General features: G+C 37.5%; 1 protein-coding gene across 3 annotated transcripts in view; it reads left to right on the top strand.

Moving 5' to 3' along the window:
* Window positions 1-18,308, top strand: part of DCAF12 (DDB1 and CUL4 associated factor 12) — a 120,434-nt gene extending 102,126 nt beyond the window's left edge. For 2 of the 3 annotated variants that reach the window (XM_031937881.1, XM_031937892.1), the window contains exons 8-9: window positions 3,713-3,891; window positions 4,396-6,456. In XM_031937881.1, coding sequence (XP_031793741.1) covers window positions 3,713-3,891; window positions 4,396-4,554 — 338 coding nt within the window. In that variant the 3' untranslated portion in view covers window positions 4,555-6,456. Of the gene's footprint in view, window positions 1-3,712; window positions 3,892-4,395; window positions 6,457-17,845 lie in introns of those variants that run through there. The other variant, XR_004229455.1, reaches the window with a different exon arrangement.
* The last annotated feature ends 1,336 nt before the right edge of the window (window positions 18,309-19,644 follow it).

The following is a 19,644-nucleotide window of genomic DNA, read 5'->3' on the forward strand; positions in this document are numbered from 1 at the left end:
TTCCAAAGTGTCTCTTCCAACTTGAGATTCTTTGAAGTGTTATAATATGTAGTGATGGTAGTTTATACGATAATAGATACAGCCCAGAAAGGGAATCCATAATTGTTGCTATATCAGAAGACTTCAGCGTTGTGTGTTTTGATACAGTCATCAGTTATTAATACCCGATTCTGAATATTATCTGGAAAAAATTTAGAAACAGAACCACAAACAATAACTTAGCCTTGCACCAACCTCTGTGCTTCAGAGGGACTCACATATTGAGTATGCAAAGGGTTTTTTTCCAAACCATTCTATGAAGTGTATTACACAGGTATTTATCCCCATTTTACAAATAGGGAACATAAAGCTGAGAGGTTGGGACTTGCCCAGCAACTCAAAGCAGATTAATGTCAGAATCAGAATTTGAATTTATGTTGTCTTCTAACTTTAAGTCTAGCATTTTTCTATTATACTATGCTGTTTTTACCTTGTACATATGAACTTGGATTATCATGGACTCTAGTCTAATAGTCAGAGTTGTCCAGCAGTGTACATGAGGTGGTTTTGTATGTAAAGCATTTTGCAAACTTTAAAGCATTATGTAAATGGATTATTTTTACTATCAATTTTATTATATTACCTAGCAAATTCTGTCATTTGAACAAGTGTTCAAATAGAAGCTGGATAATCATCTTGCTAATAGAGGAGAATTCATTCAGTTTGTTACATTTTGAAAATTATGAGTGCCAAAATTCTGTCTTTTCTACTTTAATTTTATCCATACCTATAACTTCATTGCCCCCTTAGTGGATAAGTCCCAAGATAAATCAATCTTTCAGTAAACCATCTTCCAGGTTTCAATCTCACTTTTTTTTTATTATAATAACTTTTTATTGACAGAACCCATGCCAGGGTAGTTTTTTACAACATTATCCCTTGCACTCACTTCTGTTCCGATTTTTCCTCTCTCTCCCTCCACCCCCTCCCCTAGATGGCAAGCAGTCCTATATATGTTAAATATGTCTCAGTATATCCTAGATACAATATATGTGTGCAGAACCAAACAGTTCTCTTGTTGCACAGGGAGAATTGGATTTCAGAAGATAGAAATAACCCGGGAAGAAAAACAAAAATGCAAACAGTTTACATTCATTTCCCAGTGTTCTTTCTTTAGGTGTAGCTACTTCTGTCCATCATTGATCAATTGAAACTGAGTTAGGTCTCTTTGTCAAAGAAATCCACTTCCATCAGAATACATCTTCATACAGTATCATTGCTGATGTATATAATGATCTTCTGGTTCTGCTCATTTCACTCAGCATCAGTTCATGTTAAGTCGCTCCAATCCTCTCTGTATTCATCCTGCTGGTCATTTCTTACAGAACAATAATATTCCATAACATTCATGTACCACAATTTGTTCAGCCATTCTCCAATTGATAGGCATCCATTCATTTTCCAGTTTCTAGCCACTACAAACAGGGCTGTCACAAACATTTTGGTACATACAGATCCCTTTCCTTTCTGTAGTATCTCTTTGGGATATAAGCCCAGTAGTAGCACTGCTGGGTCAAAGGGTATGCACAGTTTGATAACTTTTTGGGCATAATTCTAGATTGCTCTCCAAAATGGTTGGATTCGTTCACAACTCCACTAACAATGTATCAGTGTCCCAGTTTTCCCGCATCCCCTCCAACATTCATCATTATTTTTTCCTGTCATCTTAGCCAATCTGAGAGGTGTGTAGTGGTATCTCAGAGTTGTCTTAATTTGCATTTCTCTGATCAATAGTGATTTGGAACCTTTCATATGAGTGGTAATAGTTTCAATTTCATAATCTGAAAATTGTCTATTCATATCCTTTGACCATTTATCAATTGGAGAATGGCTTGTCAATCTCACATTTTCAAGTACATTTCTACTTTTTATATCCATGTGGCATCTGAACTTCAATTTATTTAAAACCCAAACTTATTTTTTCCATAAAATCATCTCTCTTTCCTGATTTCCTCCTGTCAATGGTACCACTATTCTCTGTTACCCAGACTGAAAACCTGAGAATTCTCTTTGATATGTCCCATTTCCTTGCTTTTTTTTCCCCCTTCCTTCATCACTTCTATTTATTTTCTATTCATACCTGTGGTTGATCTCATTCTTGTACACATTGATATTTAAAGGTTTCCACAAAATGATCCCAAATTTCCTTTCTAGCCTTGATCTCCTGCCTTTTCTTTGTACTTATTCATGGTAGCCAGACTGGATTTTTCCCAAAACCCTTTTTATGTTTCTCTAGTTCTGTGCTTTGGCTCATGCAATTTCATCTACCTGATAAATGCCCTTATTTTTCATCTCTAGCTGCTAAAAATTCCACCTTCAAGACCCAATTCAAATGTTAATATCCTATAAGCCTTCTTGAATTTATTGAATTCATCAGTATTCTCCTCAGTCTAAGCTTTGTAGGATAATTGACAGCACTTATTATATATTGCCTTTTATTTTAGTCTTTGTTTATATATTTTTCTTCCCTGTGATCACAGAAATAGATTTAAGTTGGTTGTATAAGGACCAGCATAGCTTAGTATCAGTAGCTTTATCAGTAGTAATCTGGCCTGCTAGGTGATAAATTCTTAGCCATGGCAAATCATAAAAATCATTTGTAAATTTCTTGTCAGGAATTATGACTTTTTCTGTCTTTGTATCTCAGTACTAATTCTTTAATGTCTTATACATGGTTGCCATTTATTAAATAATTGTTAAATGAAAAATGTAATATAAGATGAGGTGTGACAGTGATGTCATTGTAGGGTTGTTGTTGAACTTTTTTATCTAGGTAATTCCCTTGTTGATTCCTTGGAAGACCACAGACTTAGTGTTACATTTAGTGTTATTGCCCTTAGTCGGGACCTTTCTGACTGGAAATTGACTTTGAAGGCAACCTTCTGAATAACTTCAGTAGCAGCAAATCTGAAACAGTGTTCAGTTTTTAACTAAATGTTGTGAGTCATTTATAGCCCTATCTGCTGTACAAAATGGGGAATTGAGCTAGAGAATACCTTTTTGTTATTATTTTTAAAAAAATAAAAAGGCATAATCTTTATATCTGATTTTGCTACCTGACTTGTAAGTGAACTCCTAAGCAGTTCCCAAAGAATAGTTCCAAAAAATGTTGTGACTAGGAATAGATATATAATAGATATATCTGGAATAGATATATAAATGATTAACCTTCCAGAAGTAATGCTTTTAAAGAATACTCATTTAAGTAATGTATAAGCTCTGTTTTTAGAAATCAGTTTCATTGGTTTATATTCATAACTCCCTAGAAACGTGATGACAATCAGTTTGTGGCAATTAAAAATCAGCTTTATGCAGTGATTCATAAACCTGAAACCATATAGATTTAAGGACTTAGGGGTCTCATCCACCATTCAAGAGTTATTAAGGAAAGTTAAAGCTGTGCCTGGAACTTGTATTTTGAGACTTTTTTTTTAAGAGTCTCTGTCATTATTCTCTTTAACATAGTATCCTTTGGTTTCCCATTAGAAGCATCATCATTGGCTGGATGGCCTTTAGAACTGACTCAGTGGCACATTCTGATGGTCTCAGAATGCCACATTATAAGATATCAGATTTGATACAACAGGCAAGAGAAAATCAACATAGGTTTTCAGCAGCATGTTTGAAGATGATTCCTTATCTCTCTGATCACTCTCCTCTCCCCTGACCCCAGGCATCCGTTCAGTGAGCTTCTACGAGCACATCATCACTGTGGGCACAGGGCAGGGCTCCCTGTTGTTTTACGACATCCGGGCCCAGAGGTTTCTAGAAGAGAAGCACTTATCCTGCTATGGGTCCAAGCCCAAGCTCGCAGGGGAAAATCTGAAGCTGACTACTGGCAAAGGCTGGCTGGTGAGTGAGCCTTCCATTTGGGGGAAACTGGACTGGGGGGAGGCCTGGGAAGAGTCAATAAAGTAGCTCCCTTTTTTGAATGCTTTGGCTATATTTCACATAAGAGCAAATAGGTGAGTTAGACCCCTTCATCTTTATTCTCTGATTTACCTTTTCAAATTTGTGATCAAGGAAGGTGTGGAAATTGTCATCTCCATTTTATAAATATGGGAAAGATTAAATCTTAGAGAAATTAAATGTTTTACCCAGGGCCAGATATTCTGAATATTGCTGTAAAATATTAATATAGATTGGCCCCATCATTTGAATTTTTGTACCCATGTCCTAACCAGAGTAGAATGGGATTTATATTCCTGTGTCCAGGTGGCATAGATTCGTTCTTCTGAGCCCAAGTCTTCTGTCTCCACTTGTGATTGTAAAATGATACATCTCCTGTGACTTTCCTTTCCTTACCAAAGCATAAAGGAGCTAACAGACCGCTTTTTCTCTTCCTTTTCCCAACAGAATCATGATGAAACTTGGAGGAATTATTTTTCAGACATTGATTTCTTCCCCAATGCTGTTTACACCCACTGCTACGACTCGTCTGGAACGAAACTCTTTGTGGCAGGAGGTCCCCTTCCTTCAGGGCTCCATGGGAACTATGCCGGGCTCTGGAGCTAATGAATAACTCTTCTGAAATGCAGAGATTTACACTAACTTCCATCTTCAGTTTCCTTGTTTCTTCTTTTCATTTTTCAATTGTGTGATGCCCTTGTCTTATTGGAACACCAGAATTTGCTTTTGACTTGGGCATTTGACACAGGCTCCGTACGTTGGTCTAAAGTGGCTTTTTCTTTTTTTTTCCCCTTTGGCAATCAGAATTTTGCTTTAAAACTTTTTTTTGGCTTTTTATTTGCTTCTTATCCAAAGGATTTTTTTGTTAATCCCATATTGTATTTCCTTTTTAAGAGACACACACTTTCCCCTATTTGGCTTCTGCTTTAGGCTGACACAGTCATACTCATCCCTACTTTGCTGTTGTGAGGTAGGATTCCTTTATACTTATGTGGTTGCTGTCAGACTTTCTGTGAAAGTTTGGGGGCTGTGTGTGTGTGTGGGTGTGTGTGTGGGTGTGTGTGCGCACAGGTACTATGTGTGTCATTGAAATTACATGGAGTGAGGATTACTTGTAATTAAAATATTTATAAAAGAAACTACTTTATCCACAGAATCCAGCTTTGGGACTGGTTTTATCTTATTTTTTAAAGTACAAGTCTAATGACACTGTATACAAAAACAGAAAAAAACCCATCACCCAGAAAAACCATTGAGAAAGCTTGTAGGTATCCCCTGGGGCCCTATGTCAGGGTCTCCCTTCCTGGGGTTCCCCTATCCTCTAAGGTTTCCAGGGGGGTAAAAGCTTTCTTTCCTTTCCCTTCCTCTTATCCCTATGACTCCCTAAGGAGAAGGCTTCTGCCCACGTATCACTTCCCATTCCCTTGGCCTGCTCTTGCTTCTCTAGAATGTCAAGGCCTCTGATGGAGCTTTTAGAAAAGGGGTAGAAGTTTAATGTACTGGATTATGCCATATTTCCCTATCTCCTGATAGCTGTCCTCTTTCCTCCCTTTCCAAAAAAAATCCAAATTAGGGACCTGCAGCCAGCCAAAGGAACCTGGGGTCTCCTTTGGCTTTGGGGAAACTCCTCATTTTTTTTTCCTTCCCTCTTCTAATTACCTTGATGGGTTTGGTTTGGTTTGGTTTCAATTTCCCTTCAGAAGCAAGTTCAGTCTGGGGATGGGGACTGAGTATCTGTGTGTAGTGTGTACCTAGTGTGTTTTAATATTAGTCTTTTGGTGTGGTGGGGGAGGGTGTTGGCCCCAGAATCCCATGGCTGAGGTCTTACTCATTTGAGTGCTCCTCATCCTTGCCTGGGTCAGAGGAGCAGGCCAGCAGTGTTGTGCATGTAGCAGCATTGATGTAATTAGTAAATAGGAACATTCTTCCTATTCCATTCCCCCACCTTAACAATTTGTATGTTTGGGCTCCAAGTTTTTTGAATGTAGCAGTGACAAACTTGCCATATAATCCTGTTGTTCCCTGCTCTTACACTCATCATGTTGCAAACAACGTCTGTTCCCTTGATTTGATGATTTCCTCTTTTCCTTTGAGCACTTATTCCAATTAATTGCCAGAAACACTTCCCTGAGAATAAGAACTGTCATCTCCCTTTTCTCCCTCAATCAAACAAGTTGATGAGAGGAAGCTATGTAGAGATGCATTGTGCTGTGCCCAGGGAGCTTGGAAGATGAAGTTATTTGCTTAAAAGTCTGCACTTGACTTCATGATATATGACAGAAACACCATTAAAATGGTTGTGGAATTCTCACTTTGTAACCTAGAGAAATAGGTGCTATCAACAGGGAATTAAGCAAAATGCTAGATGCTACAAATCTTTACCTGTCTTAATTTGTTTTTTCTCCTAGTATTAAACTACAGGCTGTAAATTACTTAGTTCTCAAAGAACTTCTATCACTTTAAAGGAAAAAAATACATGTAACCAAAAAAAAAAAAAAAAAAAAAAAAGATCAAGTACGGTATTTTGTACTGTTGCCTGACCCTCTTCTGTGATGGGTAATGCATTTGATTGTTTGGGATTTTCTGTTTTTAAAAATGTAGCACTTGACTTTTGCCAAGAAAAAAAAAATAAATAATATTCCAGTGCAATATGGTGTGAGAGAGTGTGTGTGAAACTAAGGTACCGGGTGGAAAGTGGGAGGGCCTCAGTAGGAAGAGAGATAGACTTCTCAAGTCCTTAGGAATTGGTGTTCATGTTCAATTAGAATCCTAAGGACTAGAATAAGTACGGAAGTATGTAATGGTGGGACCTCACAGTACCAGTCTGGCCAAAGGCATGTATTGTATTTTATCCCTATTTAAATCAGTTAACTTGACACACAAAAATATCTGAACCCATAGCACTATACATAGAATAGTGACTCAGAACCCAGTTTATCATAGATGCTCAGTAGAAAGAAGCTGTATTTAATAGACTAGGATTTTTAAGCAGAAACCCAACATTCCCAAGGGAAAGAAAAAGAAATATAAGGACTAGGAAAGAGAATTCTTCAGGAAAATTCACCTAACCTTCCTTTATTTCCCTTAAACATTAAGAATGGAATTAAAACACAAAATTCAGAACCCAGAGTAGATGTCTTTTTAAAATATATTTTATTCATGTATTTTTTTATATCACCTGGATTTTTCCATCTTATAATATTCTTTCCCTTCCCACTCTCAGTAGCAAAGAACGTGTTTTTGTTTTTGTTTTTTTGCTAAGACAACTGAGGTTAGTGACTTTCCCAGGGTCACACAGGTACAAAATATGAAGTATCTGAGACTAGATTTGAACTGTCTTCAGGGCTGGCACTCTATCCACTATGTCATCTAGCCGCTTCGCAAAGAATATTTTTTAAAAGAAAAAAGGATGAAGAAAAAAAAATTCAAAACATATCACCTTGGAAAAATTTGATCTTATATGCTATGTTCCATACCCATGGACCCTCAACCTCTGCAGAATGAGAAGGGAACTTCTCCTATCCGTTTCTAAGGCAAAGCCTGTTTTTTATAATTCTGAAACATTTGGTTTTGATTGCTGTGTGGCAGCAATCAAATCATCAATCTTTCTCTTTATTTCCATGGTTGTAGTCATTGTATTAACATGTGTAATTTTCCTGATCCTGCTCAATTCACTGTGAATTAGTTTCATGTAAATCTTTCTATGCTTCTCTGTATTCAGCATGCTTGGTATTCCTTACAGAACTGTAACATATGTTCTACAGTTTGCTTAGTGATTACTCAAACAATGAATATCTTCTTTGTTCTTATTTCTCTTCTAGTAGTGCCTTAAATATTTTGTTGTACAGGAAGTGACAGTGAAATAGACTGACCTGTCTGTCACATGGGTCCTACAGAGATTTTACTTGCCAACTGGAAAAAAAAAGTCTGAGTCCCTTTTGGCCCCAAGGATCTGATAACATGGCAAATGGAATGGTGAGAAGCTTTGGATCTATGAAACTTCAGAAGCTTAAAAAGAGGATGTAGAAGAAGAAATGTGATTAAAATAATTATAAGCAACTGAAGCATATTGTTAACCTGGCTGTCAGTGGAAAGTGGGCGTAGGCAACTATTTATTACATATTTTTTTCCTAATATACTGTAATCTAATAATCTGCAATATATTGCAGAGTTGTAAAATATAAGTTCAACACAATTTGTTGATCAAGGGACAGATTCCTCCCTGATATATATCAAGGACTTGGCAATTCTGGAATGTAATATTGGCAACAAAATCTATTTCTAATGTAGCAGGTGGTTGAGTCAGGTGAAAGCTATTAAGGATAGCCATATGGGGAGCCCACTAATCCCTAGGGAGGGTACAACTTCCCACATGTGCTACAAGCAGCTGTTCAATATCAATGAGTATTTTCATGATAGGCTTAACGTCATGGCATAGTTCAAGAAAATGACAAGCATATTTCATCTCACATCTATCAGTTTGCTCCTTCATTTAAAAAGCCATATCTCGTCCATCCTTGTCTTATTTGCTACTAGAGATAGTGGACACTGTCATCATCTTCCTGAAGCACTTAAAAATACTACTTCCTTGATTATGCAGTCAAAGAAGTGGAAAGATAAGAGAAAATTGAGTGAGGCAAGGTTGCTGAGGTGCCAAAGGAGCACTAAACTCTAGAGGTAGATTAACTTTAGTCCCTTGTGTGGTATAGTTTTCTTTTGCTACTTCTATCTGAATCTCTTTCCTACATCTGTGTACTACTCAAAGTATTCATTAGTTAAAGTATCCCCTCCATTAGAGGCTTTTGTCTTTATTCTTTGATGCCATTCTCAAATGCCTTGAGTTCAAGAGAGGAGAAAGTTGCTTCAAGATGCCAGAGTCATTTTTCATTATCCCTTGTTAGTCTTTCCAGTTTCTAAATTTCCATTTACTCATCTTTTGTTCTCTTTGTCAATCTATCTGATTGAAATAAAACTTTTAGGTGGTTTTCATGTGCATTTCTCTTATTATTAGTAATCTAGAGTATTCTTTTTAGAACTATTTCTTCATACCTTTTGACCACTTAAGAAATGACTTTTGATCATATATTTCTGAGCATTGTCTATTTTTTGGATATCAAATCCTTGTTAGAAATGTTTGATGCAAAAAATTTTCCCCAACTGATTGCTTCTGTTCTCATCCTAGATGTGTTCTTTTGTTTATGTAAACAATTTTTCAATTCATAAAATCAATTATCTATGTTATCCTTTGAAATTGTCTCTCTCTTGTTTGATTCAAAACTCATCTCCTATCTTATGGCTGTAAATGCTAAATTATCTGTATCCTAATTTTTTTGTGGCACAATCTTCAATATTCAGTTCTCATATCTGTTTTGAATCTATGAGGTATTTTACATTTTCTTCTATCTTTTTTTTTTTTGTTTGCCTGATTTTCAATGTCTCGTTGAGCCATTCACTTCCATTTATTGAATTTTAAATTTTAGTGAATTGTTTTTATCAGTTAACTTTTTTAACCTTCTTTTGCATTTTACCAATTGAACTTTTAAATGAATTGTTTTATTCATTGGATTTTCTTTCCAGATCACCAGTTCTATTATTTAGTTTTTTTTTTTTTCATTTCGTCAAATCTGTTTTTTAAGGAGTGACTTTCTTCAGACAATTTTTTTTTCCTTTTCCAAAGCTCTTGTTTCCTCATTTTTCTTCTCTCTTTTAAGATCCTTTTTGAATTCTTCTAAGAGAGTCTTTTGAGTTGGAGAGCAGCTCACATCACTCTTTGGGGCTTCATCTGGAGACATTTTGCCTTTAGTGTCCTCAGGGTTTGAGGTCTATTCTTCTCTGTCTCCATAACAGCCATCTATGGTCAGAACTCTTTGATTTTTTTGCTTATTTTTAAAGGTTGAGGTCTTCTCTTAGGGAAAAGGGGAGATTGGCCCAACCTTCCTGTACAGGGGACAGTGGCTTCACACTGCCCTGGTACCAGTGCTTCTGGCTTCCTTCTCATGCTGCTTAAGCATGGCCACATCTCACATATGCTGGGGTTCAGGGGCTCATTATTTGCCTTCTGTAGTTATGTTGGAGGTCTCACAGCTTGTCTACTGATCCACTGGCTTCTGAATCAGAACAGAATACTCAATGCTGCTGTATTTTGAATAAGAGCCTCCCACTATATTTTCCTGGGCATATGGAGGCCTCTCTACTCCTGCGCTGCACCTGCACAGGGCTGCATCCCCCCTGCTCAATTTCCTGAAATTCTTCCAAAATATCTTCTGCTGGATATTTGTTACACTTCAAATATTTGTGGGTTTTGTCCTTCCAAAATCCGGTCAGAGGCTTGATCTGGTATTAATTCTACAGGAAACCAGGAAGAGCCAGACAAAAATCTGTCTTCTACTAGCCATCTTTACTCCATCCTCTGTTTTTTTAAATCTTTTTCAAAATATATACATAGTTTTCAATATTTATCCTTACAAAACCTTGTGTTCCAAATCTTTTCTATCTCCTTTCTACTCGTCCCCTCCCCTAGACAGCATGTTATCCAATATAGGTTAACATGTGCAATTCTTCTATATATATTTACACAATTATCATGCTGCACAAGACGAATCAGATAAAAAGGGTAAAAATAAAACAATGCAAGCAAGCAAACAAAAAAATGAAGTGTTTAAGAGTTTTCAGTCTCAGTGAAATTATGTTGACTCTCTATGATTCCTGTTACCTTTCTTATATACTGACTGATCCAATCACCTCTAATAGTAAATGCCTTTTAGGATTTTACCTTTTAGAATCCACCCTATTAACTCCCTTTTCTTTTTCATCTGGATCATTAGTGATCATATTGTCAGAATTTTGTTCTTTATGATCTCCCATCCCTTTTAGGCTGTCTTAGGATTGTGCTTATAGTTCTTGGAACTATTTGATATTTCTTAGAACTCATAACATACATGCCTGGATATGACCTGTGTTTCCTTCCTTCAATACTTTGAAATCTGGGATGAAATGGTCACCTTTTCTTAAAGGTTTCTGTCACTACTTGGTTACTGTTACTCATTCCTCCCAGGAACACTGTTCCAGCCAAACTAATTTAGTGTACACACTGTCCCTGAAACACAGTTTGAAATTTCCTGCCTTCACATTCGCTTACACTATTCCACATGCCTGAACCAAGAAGAAGGAACCTGCATACCAAACCTAGAGAAAAGAATGCAGGAGTGGAAGGGTAACCAACATCACAGACTTGAAGAAGGCTCACTAAGGACTGAGAACAGTCTATAAGATGTCTTTGCTATCCTTTGAGAGAGAAACAGGTATAAGATTCTCCCGAGTTTTCTACAGCCAAAAATTGCCAATTCCTTCAACTAATTCTCATAGGAATTCATTTTGAAGCCTGTTATCCTCTTCCCCCCCCCCCCCCCCCCCCCCCCGTGTATCCTTTCTGTAATATGGTGTTCAAAGCTGAACCTCTCTGACCAGGGATATGTTGGTCTGGATATGGATCTCCTTATATTAGCTAAAGTTGCAATAACTTCTTTTTTTTTTTTTTTGGAATCATGAATCTTGTCAATTTTACCTCTCTAATATCTCTCACTTCTGTTTGCTCCCATTAATCAAAGAACCACCACTTTTGTTCAGGTTCTCATCCCTTCTCATGTGGATTTATTGCAATAATCTCCTCATTTGGTCACATTGCCTTACATCTATCTTGCACTCCAGTGTATCCTTCACATAGCTACAGAAGTAATTTTCCTAAAGTTTTGTTCCAGTCATATCATTGCCTCACTCATTAAACTACCATGGCTCCCTATTGCCCCTAGGATCAAATATAATAAACTCTTCTTGCTTTTAAAGCCCTCCTTGGCCTCAGCCAGCCTTTTCAGCCTTATGCATCTCTCCCTTTTTCATGTTGTTCCACATAATTCACACTGCTGTCCTAGGGAAGTAGGTTCTCTTTCAGGGGAAGGACAGCAAGGAGACTCCTTCCAGGAAAAAAGTAAACAGTCCCTAACCAGTGTCAGTCACAGGAAGAGGAAAAAAAGGTATGAAAACAATAATAACTTCATACTACGCTTCTGAGAACTGGGTCATCTGCTCTACTACGTTGTTGGGGTTAGGATTAGCCACAGTGTTAGGCACAGCAACTTTATTCAATTCTCTTATTCACTGGGAGCCTCTGTCACCAACCTTCTGTACTGACCACACTGGGAAGGGAATAAGCATTTAAGTGCCTACAGTATGTCAGGCACTATCCCAAGTGTTTTTTACAAATATTATTTGTAAATTTGGGACAGTATAAGGGGATTTGGTGTAGCAAAATGCTCCATGTTTGTTTTGTTTATCTCAATCATTAAGGAGAAAATATCTTCCATCCCCTATCCCAAGACTTGATATTGTTTGAGGTTACCTAGATGACAATTTCCAGAAACTCAAAGGATTCACATTTGACCCAACTCACAGTAACTGTGAGTATCCTCATCTCACAAATAACTGAAAAGTACTCATTATGTTTTTTCCCCCACATGCACCCATCTGGATTATACACCACTGTGAAGCAGCTGTAGCCTTACTACACAACTCCAGCTCAGCAAAGATACCTATCTAAGCTTGGGTGGATCAGAAGGGCTTTTATTCCCCTAGTCCCAGATATCCTGATATAGTTTTACTAGTGCTCCCATAGACTTGCAAGCAGCCATCATATGTTCCAAGGGGTATATCCAAAGCTGCTTAGTAGGGAGGACAGACATATCACCCTCCACTTTTGGAATAAGCTTGTGTGGACAGCCCTATTTCCCCAGATAGATACTGGGACTTAGTGTCTCGCTCAAATCTCACTTGTTGGGTGTCTGCCCAGGTCGGCCCTCTACAGTGATGTATCATAGGATAACCACTAACACAGCATTCAAATGGGGCTCTGCCCAGAAGATGAGGTCCATTTGTTCCTGATAAATAGCAGAATGTCTCTCTTAATAATTTTCAACCCTTGCTGGCTCTTGTCGGGGAACTGATTACAAAGGGGATTCTTCTTTATGGGGCAGGGTATGTATAACTCACAATATTAGCCACTAAAAAAAGGGATAAATGATAGGTTTTGTCTGGGACCTCTAATTGATTCACCTGGTTTTGCAAAGTAAATCTTAATTAAGAAAGACCCCTCCCTAAGCTGATGTAATTCAATGGGTAGAGGAGCTCTACCTTGGCCCTAACTCATTCTATCAATCGTCAATTACTGTTCCAATAACTCATTAAATTGCTTATACTTCTGCAATCTTTCAAATCTTTTGGTGGTGAAATCCCACCCATCCTGCAATTCCTTTGTCCAGAAAAGTCCCCCTCTAAGATAGTAACAAGTTAAGACTGAGTTTTTTGAAGACGACCAAGTCTCTCCCAGTTATCCTCACTTTCACTCCTAGCCTCTTTTCATACCCTTGATGACAATGTAATTCTGCACAATTCCCAGCAAGATTTCTGATTTGAACCTGAGGTTTTACTTCATACATTACAAATTGGCAAAGATGGTAAAAGATGAGAATAGTCAATGATGGAAGCATTGTGGGAAGGTAGGCACATGGATGCATTATTAGTGGAGCCATGAATCACTCCAACCATTTTGGAAAATAATTTGGAATTATTCAAATTAAGTGACAAAAAATATTCATAACTCATACCCCAACATGGTCATTGATAGACCCCATGTACACCAAAATATTTATAACCACATTTTTGTGATAAAAAATTGTAAACAAAGTAGATGCCAGTTAGTTAGGAAATGTTTTAAATTTTGGTATATGAATATAATAGAATATAACGTAAAAAATTATGAAGATGAGTACAGAAAAGCATGGAAAGAGTTAAATAAATTGATGCAGCATGAATTCAGCAAGCACTGCCAAGAAAACAGTACACACAATAAGTACAACAATGGAAATGTGAAGATACCCCTTGCTGTATCAGTCAACACACTTTTCTGAGCAGTATTGACTGACACAACAATGGGTATCTTCCCATTCCCATTGTTGTAATGCAGAGGCAGAAGGGAGCTGTGTAAATAGAAAGACCACAAAATATTTAAAAGTGAATATTGCAAAATTACAAAAAAACAAGCATCCCTAAGAGAGGATATGAGACCACAATCCTATCCCACCCATTTGCAGAGAGTATAGGGTACATTAATGTGTTGCATTGCACATATTTTAAGGCCATCATTTCAATTAGTTTTGCTGATCACTTTTTGTCTTTGAAAATTTTTTGTCATACAGAATGACTGTAAAAGATGCTAAGGAAAATGTTGGTGATCTTTAAAAAGAGAAAAAAAAATAATTTCCTTAATCTTACTGTAGCAAAATTGCAAAGCAAGAACCAGCATTGATCCAAAGAAGAGACATGACAAGTCACTCCTACTCTACCTTTTACAAAGTTGGGATACCTGCAGGTGTTGGATATGCAAATATTTTCAATCTTTTTCTGTTTTGCTAATTTTTCTTTTTTTTCTCCTAAAATATTCTTTATTACATAGGATAATTCTTGGGAAAGGAAAAGGAGGAAGGATAGCAGAAAAATTTTGTTAATGTAAAACAATTTTTTTTTTTATAAAGACCTCCTTTTGGAGACTATACTTCCCATATGCCATTAGTCCTTGCCCTGATCAGTATCATTCATTTCATTTGTGCTATTACTACATCTATAAATTTCCCCTGAGATTTTAAGATATACTCCTAAAAATTCACAAGTACATTCATATTAATGTCAAGTTAATGCACAAAGTCAGTTTCCCTTCGTTTCCTTATGCAGGTATTCTAGGGGTTTTTTTTTGGGGGGGGGGAGGAGTTAGGACTATTAGGGGAAAAAATCCCTTGTAGTATCTTCACTGAGTCAACATCCTTAAATTTTTAACCCATTGGAGTAATATCGGGCCAGGCTGATATTCAGGCTTGGGTTTGGAACACCACCAAATACTCATTGATCCTACAATAGTTTATAGAAGTTTACTTCATAAAATGGAGATTCAGTATGGAAATAACATTGATTCAGGTGGACACAGGTCCCCTCTGCATCCATATTTGCCATGGTTGCAACACTTGGCCAGAAAGGTGTGTTGACTAGTACAGCAGTGGGTATTCCATTAAGATCGAGAAATGCTCATACTTCTATTCTCCAGGAAACCAGAAAACTATATTAAGGCTTGAGCCTTAAGTCTCATAGTCCCAAGTTTCAAAGAAAGTTTTCCTACCTTTTTAAGGAGATTACCTAGCATAATGAAATAAATATTGTACCCCCCTCCACACTCTAAACTGTTCTCTCTTATCAGGCCCAGATGAATTGTATCCTAGGACAGTGAAATCTAGTCATTGATCTTTGAAAGATGATGGAAATAGAAGAGGTACTATAGCATTGGAGAAAGGGAAAATGATCCCAGGTTTTATGGTTTGGGTTTTTTTGTTTGTTTGTTTGTTTAGGTTTTTTTTATCCTTTTGTTTTTTTTTAATCCTTTTTGGGGGGTTTTATCCTTTTTTATCTTTTTGGGGTTTCACAGGACAAGGTTTAAGGGAAGAGAGTCTATGAATTGTAGCCTACACATCTGTAGTTTTACATGTGGCAAGATTCTACCAATTCTTTTTAAGGGATAATATCTAGAAAAAGGAGTAATAATCAGAAAGCTTGTAAGTCTTCAAGAATAAATCATACAAGATTCATTTCATTTCATTTTTTAACAGGGCTATGTTTGATAAAGGGAAAGCTATAAATATAATTTATCTGCAAACCATTTGACAAAATTATTTTATACTATATACTGTGGACAAAATGGAAAATATGGGATAGGTGACTACAATTAGTTGGGCTTGAGATAGGTTGAATGACTGAACTCTAAAAATTAGTCATTTAGAATTTAAGGTCAACTTAGAAGGTGGTCTTCAGTGAAGTATTCCCAAGAATTTGTACTTCCCTTTTATATTTGACATTTTTGTCAATAGCTTGGAAATAAATATAGACGACATTAGATTTGCTGGTGATGTGAAACGGATGGAAAGCTAGAAAATACACCAGTTAACAGGGGATCCAAAAAGATCTAGACATGCTCAAACACTGAACCAAATCTAATCATCTGAATTCCAATAGGGATAAATGTTGAATTGTCTTTATAAGTACAAAATGAGAAAGATGTATCTAGCTAGGCTTTCTGAAAAAGATCCTGCTGTCTTGATAAGATACAAGCACAATGAATCCATTGTATAACAGCAGCAGGTGGAGGAAAGCTAATATTAATCTTCAGCTGCATTAAATACAACTGACAAAGTGATAGTTCTGTTCTACTCTGCCCTGATCAGATCCTATCTGGAATTTGTGTACATGCTTAGGGTCAACATTTCAGGAAGAACATTGACAAGCTAGAAAGTATGTAGAGAAAGGCAATCAAAAAAAGATGATGCCTTAAGATGCCATTTGAGGTTCTATTCAAAGAACTCATGATGTTTTGCATGAAGAAGACTCCAGGGGGAAGGGAACAAACAAACATTAAGCATCTGCTGTGTAGCAAATATTATTTTTGATCCTCACAACCCTGTGAAGTGTAGATATTGTTATCCTCATTTTACAATTGAGGTAAACTCACATACCTAGAGTCACATAACTAATGTCTATGGCTAGAGTTGAACTCAGATTTTCTTGACTCTAGGCCCAGATCTCTGTCGCACACATAGCTGCTTTTTTAACAAAAGTAACAGGTCTTGTTAGTTGCAAATACAATTATTAGATGTTCAGCCATTTCTTTTATGGAAAGCCTCTATGGGGGAGTAGTCATTTTGAGTAAAGTGAATGGTATGTTCCCTCTTATTCCTAATCCTTCCCCTAGATAAATAAGGGAATCAAAATCATTGTTCCAACAACACTGCCCATGCTTTCCTGGTGCATTAATTTACCTCTAGTTAAAGTGGCTTTTCTTCCCATGAGCTCACATCTCCATCTATTGAGTATACAAGTGCCAATTACAATGTCACTTCTACCATGAAGTCTTTCATGGGTATCTGTACAAGACTGAGAATTTAAGACATACAATCTGATCTCATTTACTCCAACCTCATTTAACAAACAAGGAAACCATTCTCAAGAGGTTAAATGATTGTCTGAGATAATTCAGGATGAGGTTTCAGAGAGATTTACAGTCAAGTCTTCCAACTACACAGGCAGTGCTGTTTCCAGCACATCAGGCTATTGGGGACTTTGTCCTCGAAAGACAAGTATATAGAACTGGGACTAAAGGCAGCTGCTTTATAGGCAACTAAGAAGAGGGAAAGAAAAGCAATCGGGAACAGTTTTTAAGCTCTTTTTTTTTTAAAGGCACAGATGGTTTTTAATGGAATATGACTTGGCAGTGTTAATTTGCATGTTCTCCAATGGTAGCTCAACACCTCCAGTGGACAGTTACTTAGACCAAAGTATACTATTTTTAGATCTTGCTTAGAGCAGGCAAATGCTGTCATCCCTCAGATCATAAGTGATTTCTCCCTCTTCAAGATTTCCACAGTCCTTTGTTCTATACAATAGCCACCCCAAGTACTGTGTTCTATTTATTTCTGAATATATCTTATTCCTCTCTGATAGATTATAAGCACCTTGAGGGAAGGGATCCTCAATACCCCACTAGCATCTAGAATAAAGACTCAAATATAGCAGGTACTCAGTTGAATGTTGAATGGATGGATGGATGGATGGATGGATGAACAAATGAAACAGTGGTCATCCAGCCTTTGCTTGAATACTTCTAATGATAGATAGTTTCTAATGATAGAAACTTAGTAAATCACAATTTTTTTCTGCTGGTTATACTAATTTACAAAGTCAAATTGAACTGAATTGTAAACTTCATAAAGATAAGGACCATAGATTTATATTTATTTTTTATCCTCTCCAGGGTTCCTAGTGCAGGGCTCTGCACCCAAGGGGATACTATCTATGCTAAGGATTTCAAAGGACTCTTTATGGTATCACTGAAAACATTATTGCCCTCATATAAGAGGAGAAAACTGAGGCCGATGAGACTTAACTGGAGAGTGTCAAAGTCAAAAACAAGAGACCTGAGGCTTCTGACACTCTGTTCCAAGCATAGGCTGGTTTCCCTCCTAGAAGAAAAAGTGAAGAGCCCCGAGGAACACCTCTTTACCCTCCAGATTATCAGGAACCATGAAATGTTCTTAACAAAAAACACACACTCACACACACAAACACACACACACACACAGAAGCAGGCTTCAATCAGGGGAAAAGAACCTGAAATAACAAAGGGGAAACTTGACCTTTGTCAGGAGGATGGAGAGTCAAAGGATACAATCCTATGGTGTCAGGAGAAAAAAGAAAAGGACAACTATACCTTGGAGCTTAAGAGAGAGAAAGAGACTTCTTGAAGAGGAAGGAGCTGAGTGCCCTAAGGAGGAAGCAATTGCTTGACCTCCAGGGATTGATGAAGAAGAGCCACAGAAGCTACCAGGTGAGAGATTATTCAGTAAAGGTCAGAAGGCTTTTGGCGGTTGGCCTCTCCGCACGTGGGGGGAATGGAGGCAGCTGTTTGTTGACCTGATAACAACAATAGAGATGTATCTTATCTTCCTGGGGCACAGTTCCAAGAAGTAACTGAAAACATCCCAAGACTTGTCAAAAATGGATGACTACCACCCAATTCTGGTGATTTGCTTCCTGATTTACTCATCCTCCATTACCTACTCTTCCCCTCCATCTCATCTTTACAAAGAGTGACCTTGCCATTGCCCACAGTTTTTCCACTTCCATGTTCATGAACTATAAAACTCCCTGTCTGATCATAGTCTATTGTTATTCCACCTTTCCCTTTGCCTTCCAACCCCTAATCCTGCTTTTCACCCTCACCATGATCTCTAATTCCTCTACCCCTCAGTTCTTTCCCAAACCAGAATATTTGCACTAGCTACCCTCTCTTCCCTTCCCCATATTGACCCCGAGATGAACCAGTTCACTTCTGTACTTTCCTCCTGAATCTCTGGACCCCTTAGTCTCTCACTAATCTTACCCTTTAGGGCTTCAGCCTTAGATTACCTTCACCATCCATTGACTAGAGCTGGAGAAAATCATGAAACTGGGCTGCTTCTAAACCCTCTACAAATTTCTTACATGATCTCAAGTAGGTTCTCCTTATAGCACTTCCCTCCTTTTTTACCTCCTTAAACGATTCCTTATCCCATTTACCACAATGGCTTTTCCAAACTTCATCCTCTTCAAATTTCCCTTGGTCTCCTTTCACCTTGGTTTCACCCTCGGCTGAGAACCTTGCTTCATGTAACATTGAAAAAAATGAAGCCATTCACTAAGAGTTCCCTCTTCTTCCCTCATCTTCATCTCACTCCACTCATAATGTCTTCTTTCAATATCTCTTCCATTGCTATGTCAAGTCAAGAGGTATCTCCTTACCAAAGCAAACCTTTCCAATCGAACAAGTGATCCAGTTCCATCCTGTCTTTTACTCTCTCACTAAGCTTCACTCTCTGTCTACTTGCTGCCCACAAACATGTCCATGTCTCCTTTAACTTCAAAAAAACTCTTATTTGATCCATCCAAGGGATGTGCTGGAGCCAGTCATACCAACTCATAAGAGCTAATTTGCTAAATTTTCAGTGGAAACATTTATGCCTTAGAAATTGGCAAACAGACGCTACAAAATCGGGTTTAAAGCACATTGCTTAG

This window comes from Sarcophilus harrisii, chromosome 1 (genome assembly GCF_902635505.1).
Source record: "Sarcophilus harrisii chromosome 1, mSarHar1.11, whole genome shotgun sequence".
Lineage (NCBI taxonomy): Eukaryota > Metazoa > Chordata > Mammalia > Dasyuromorphia > Dasyuridae > Sarcophilus > Sarcophilus harrisii.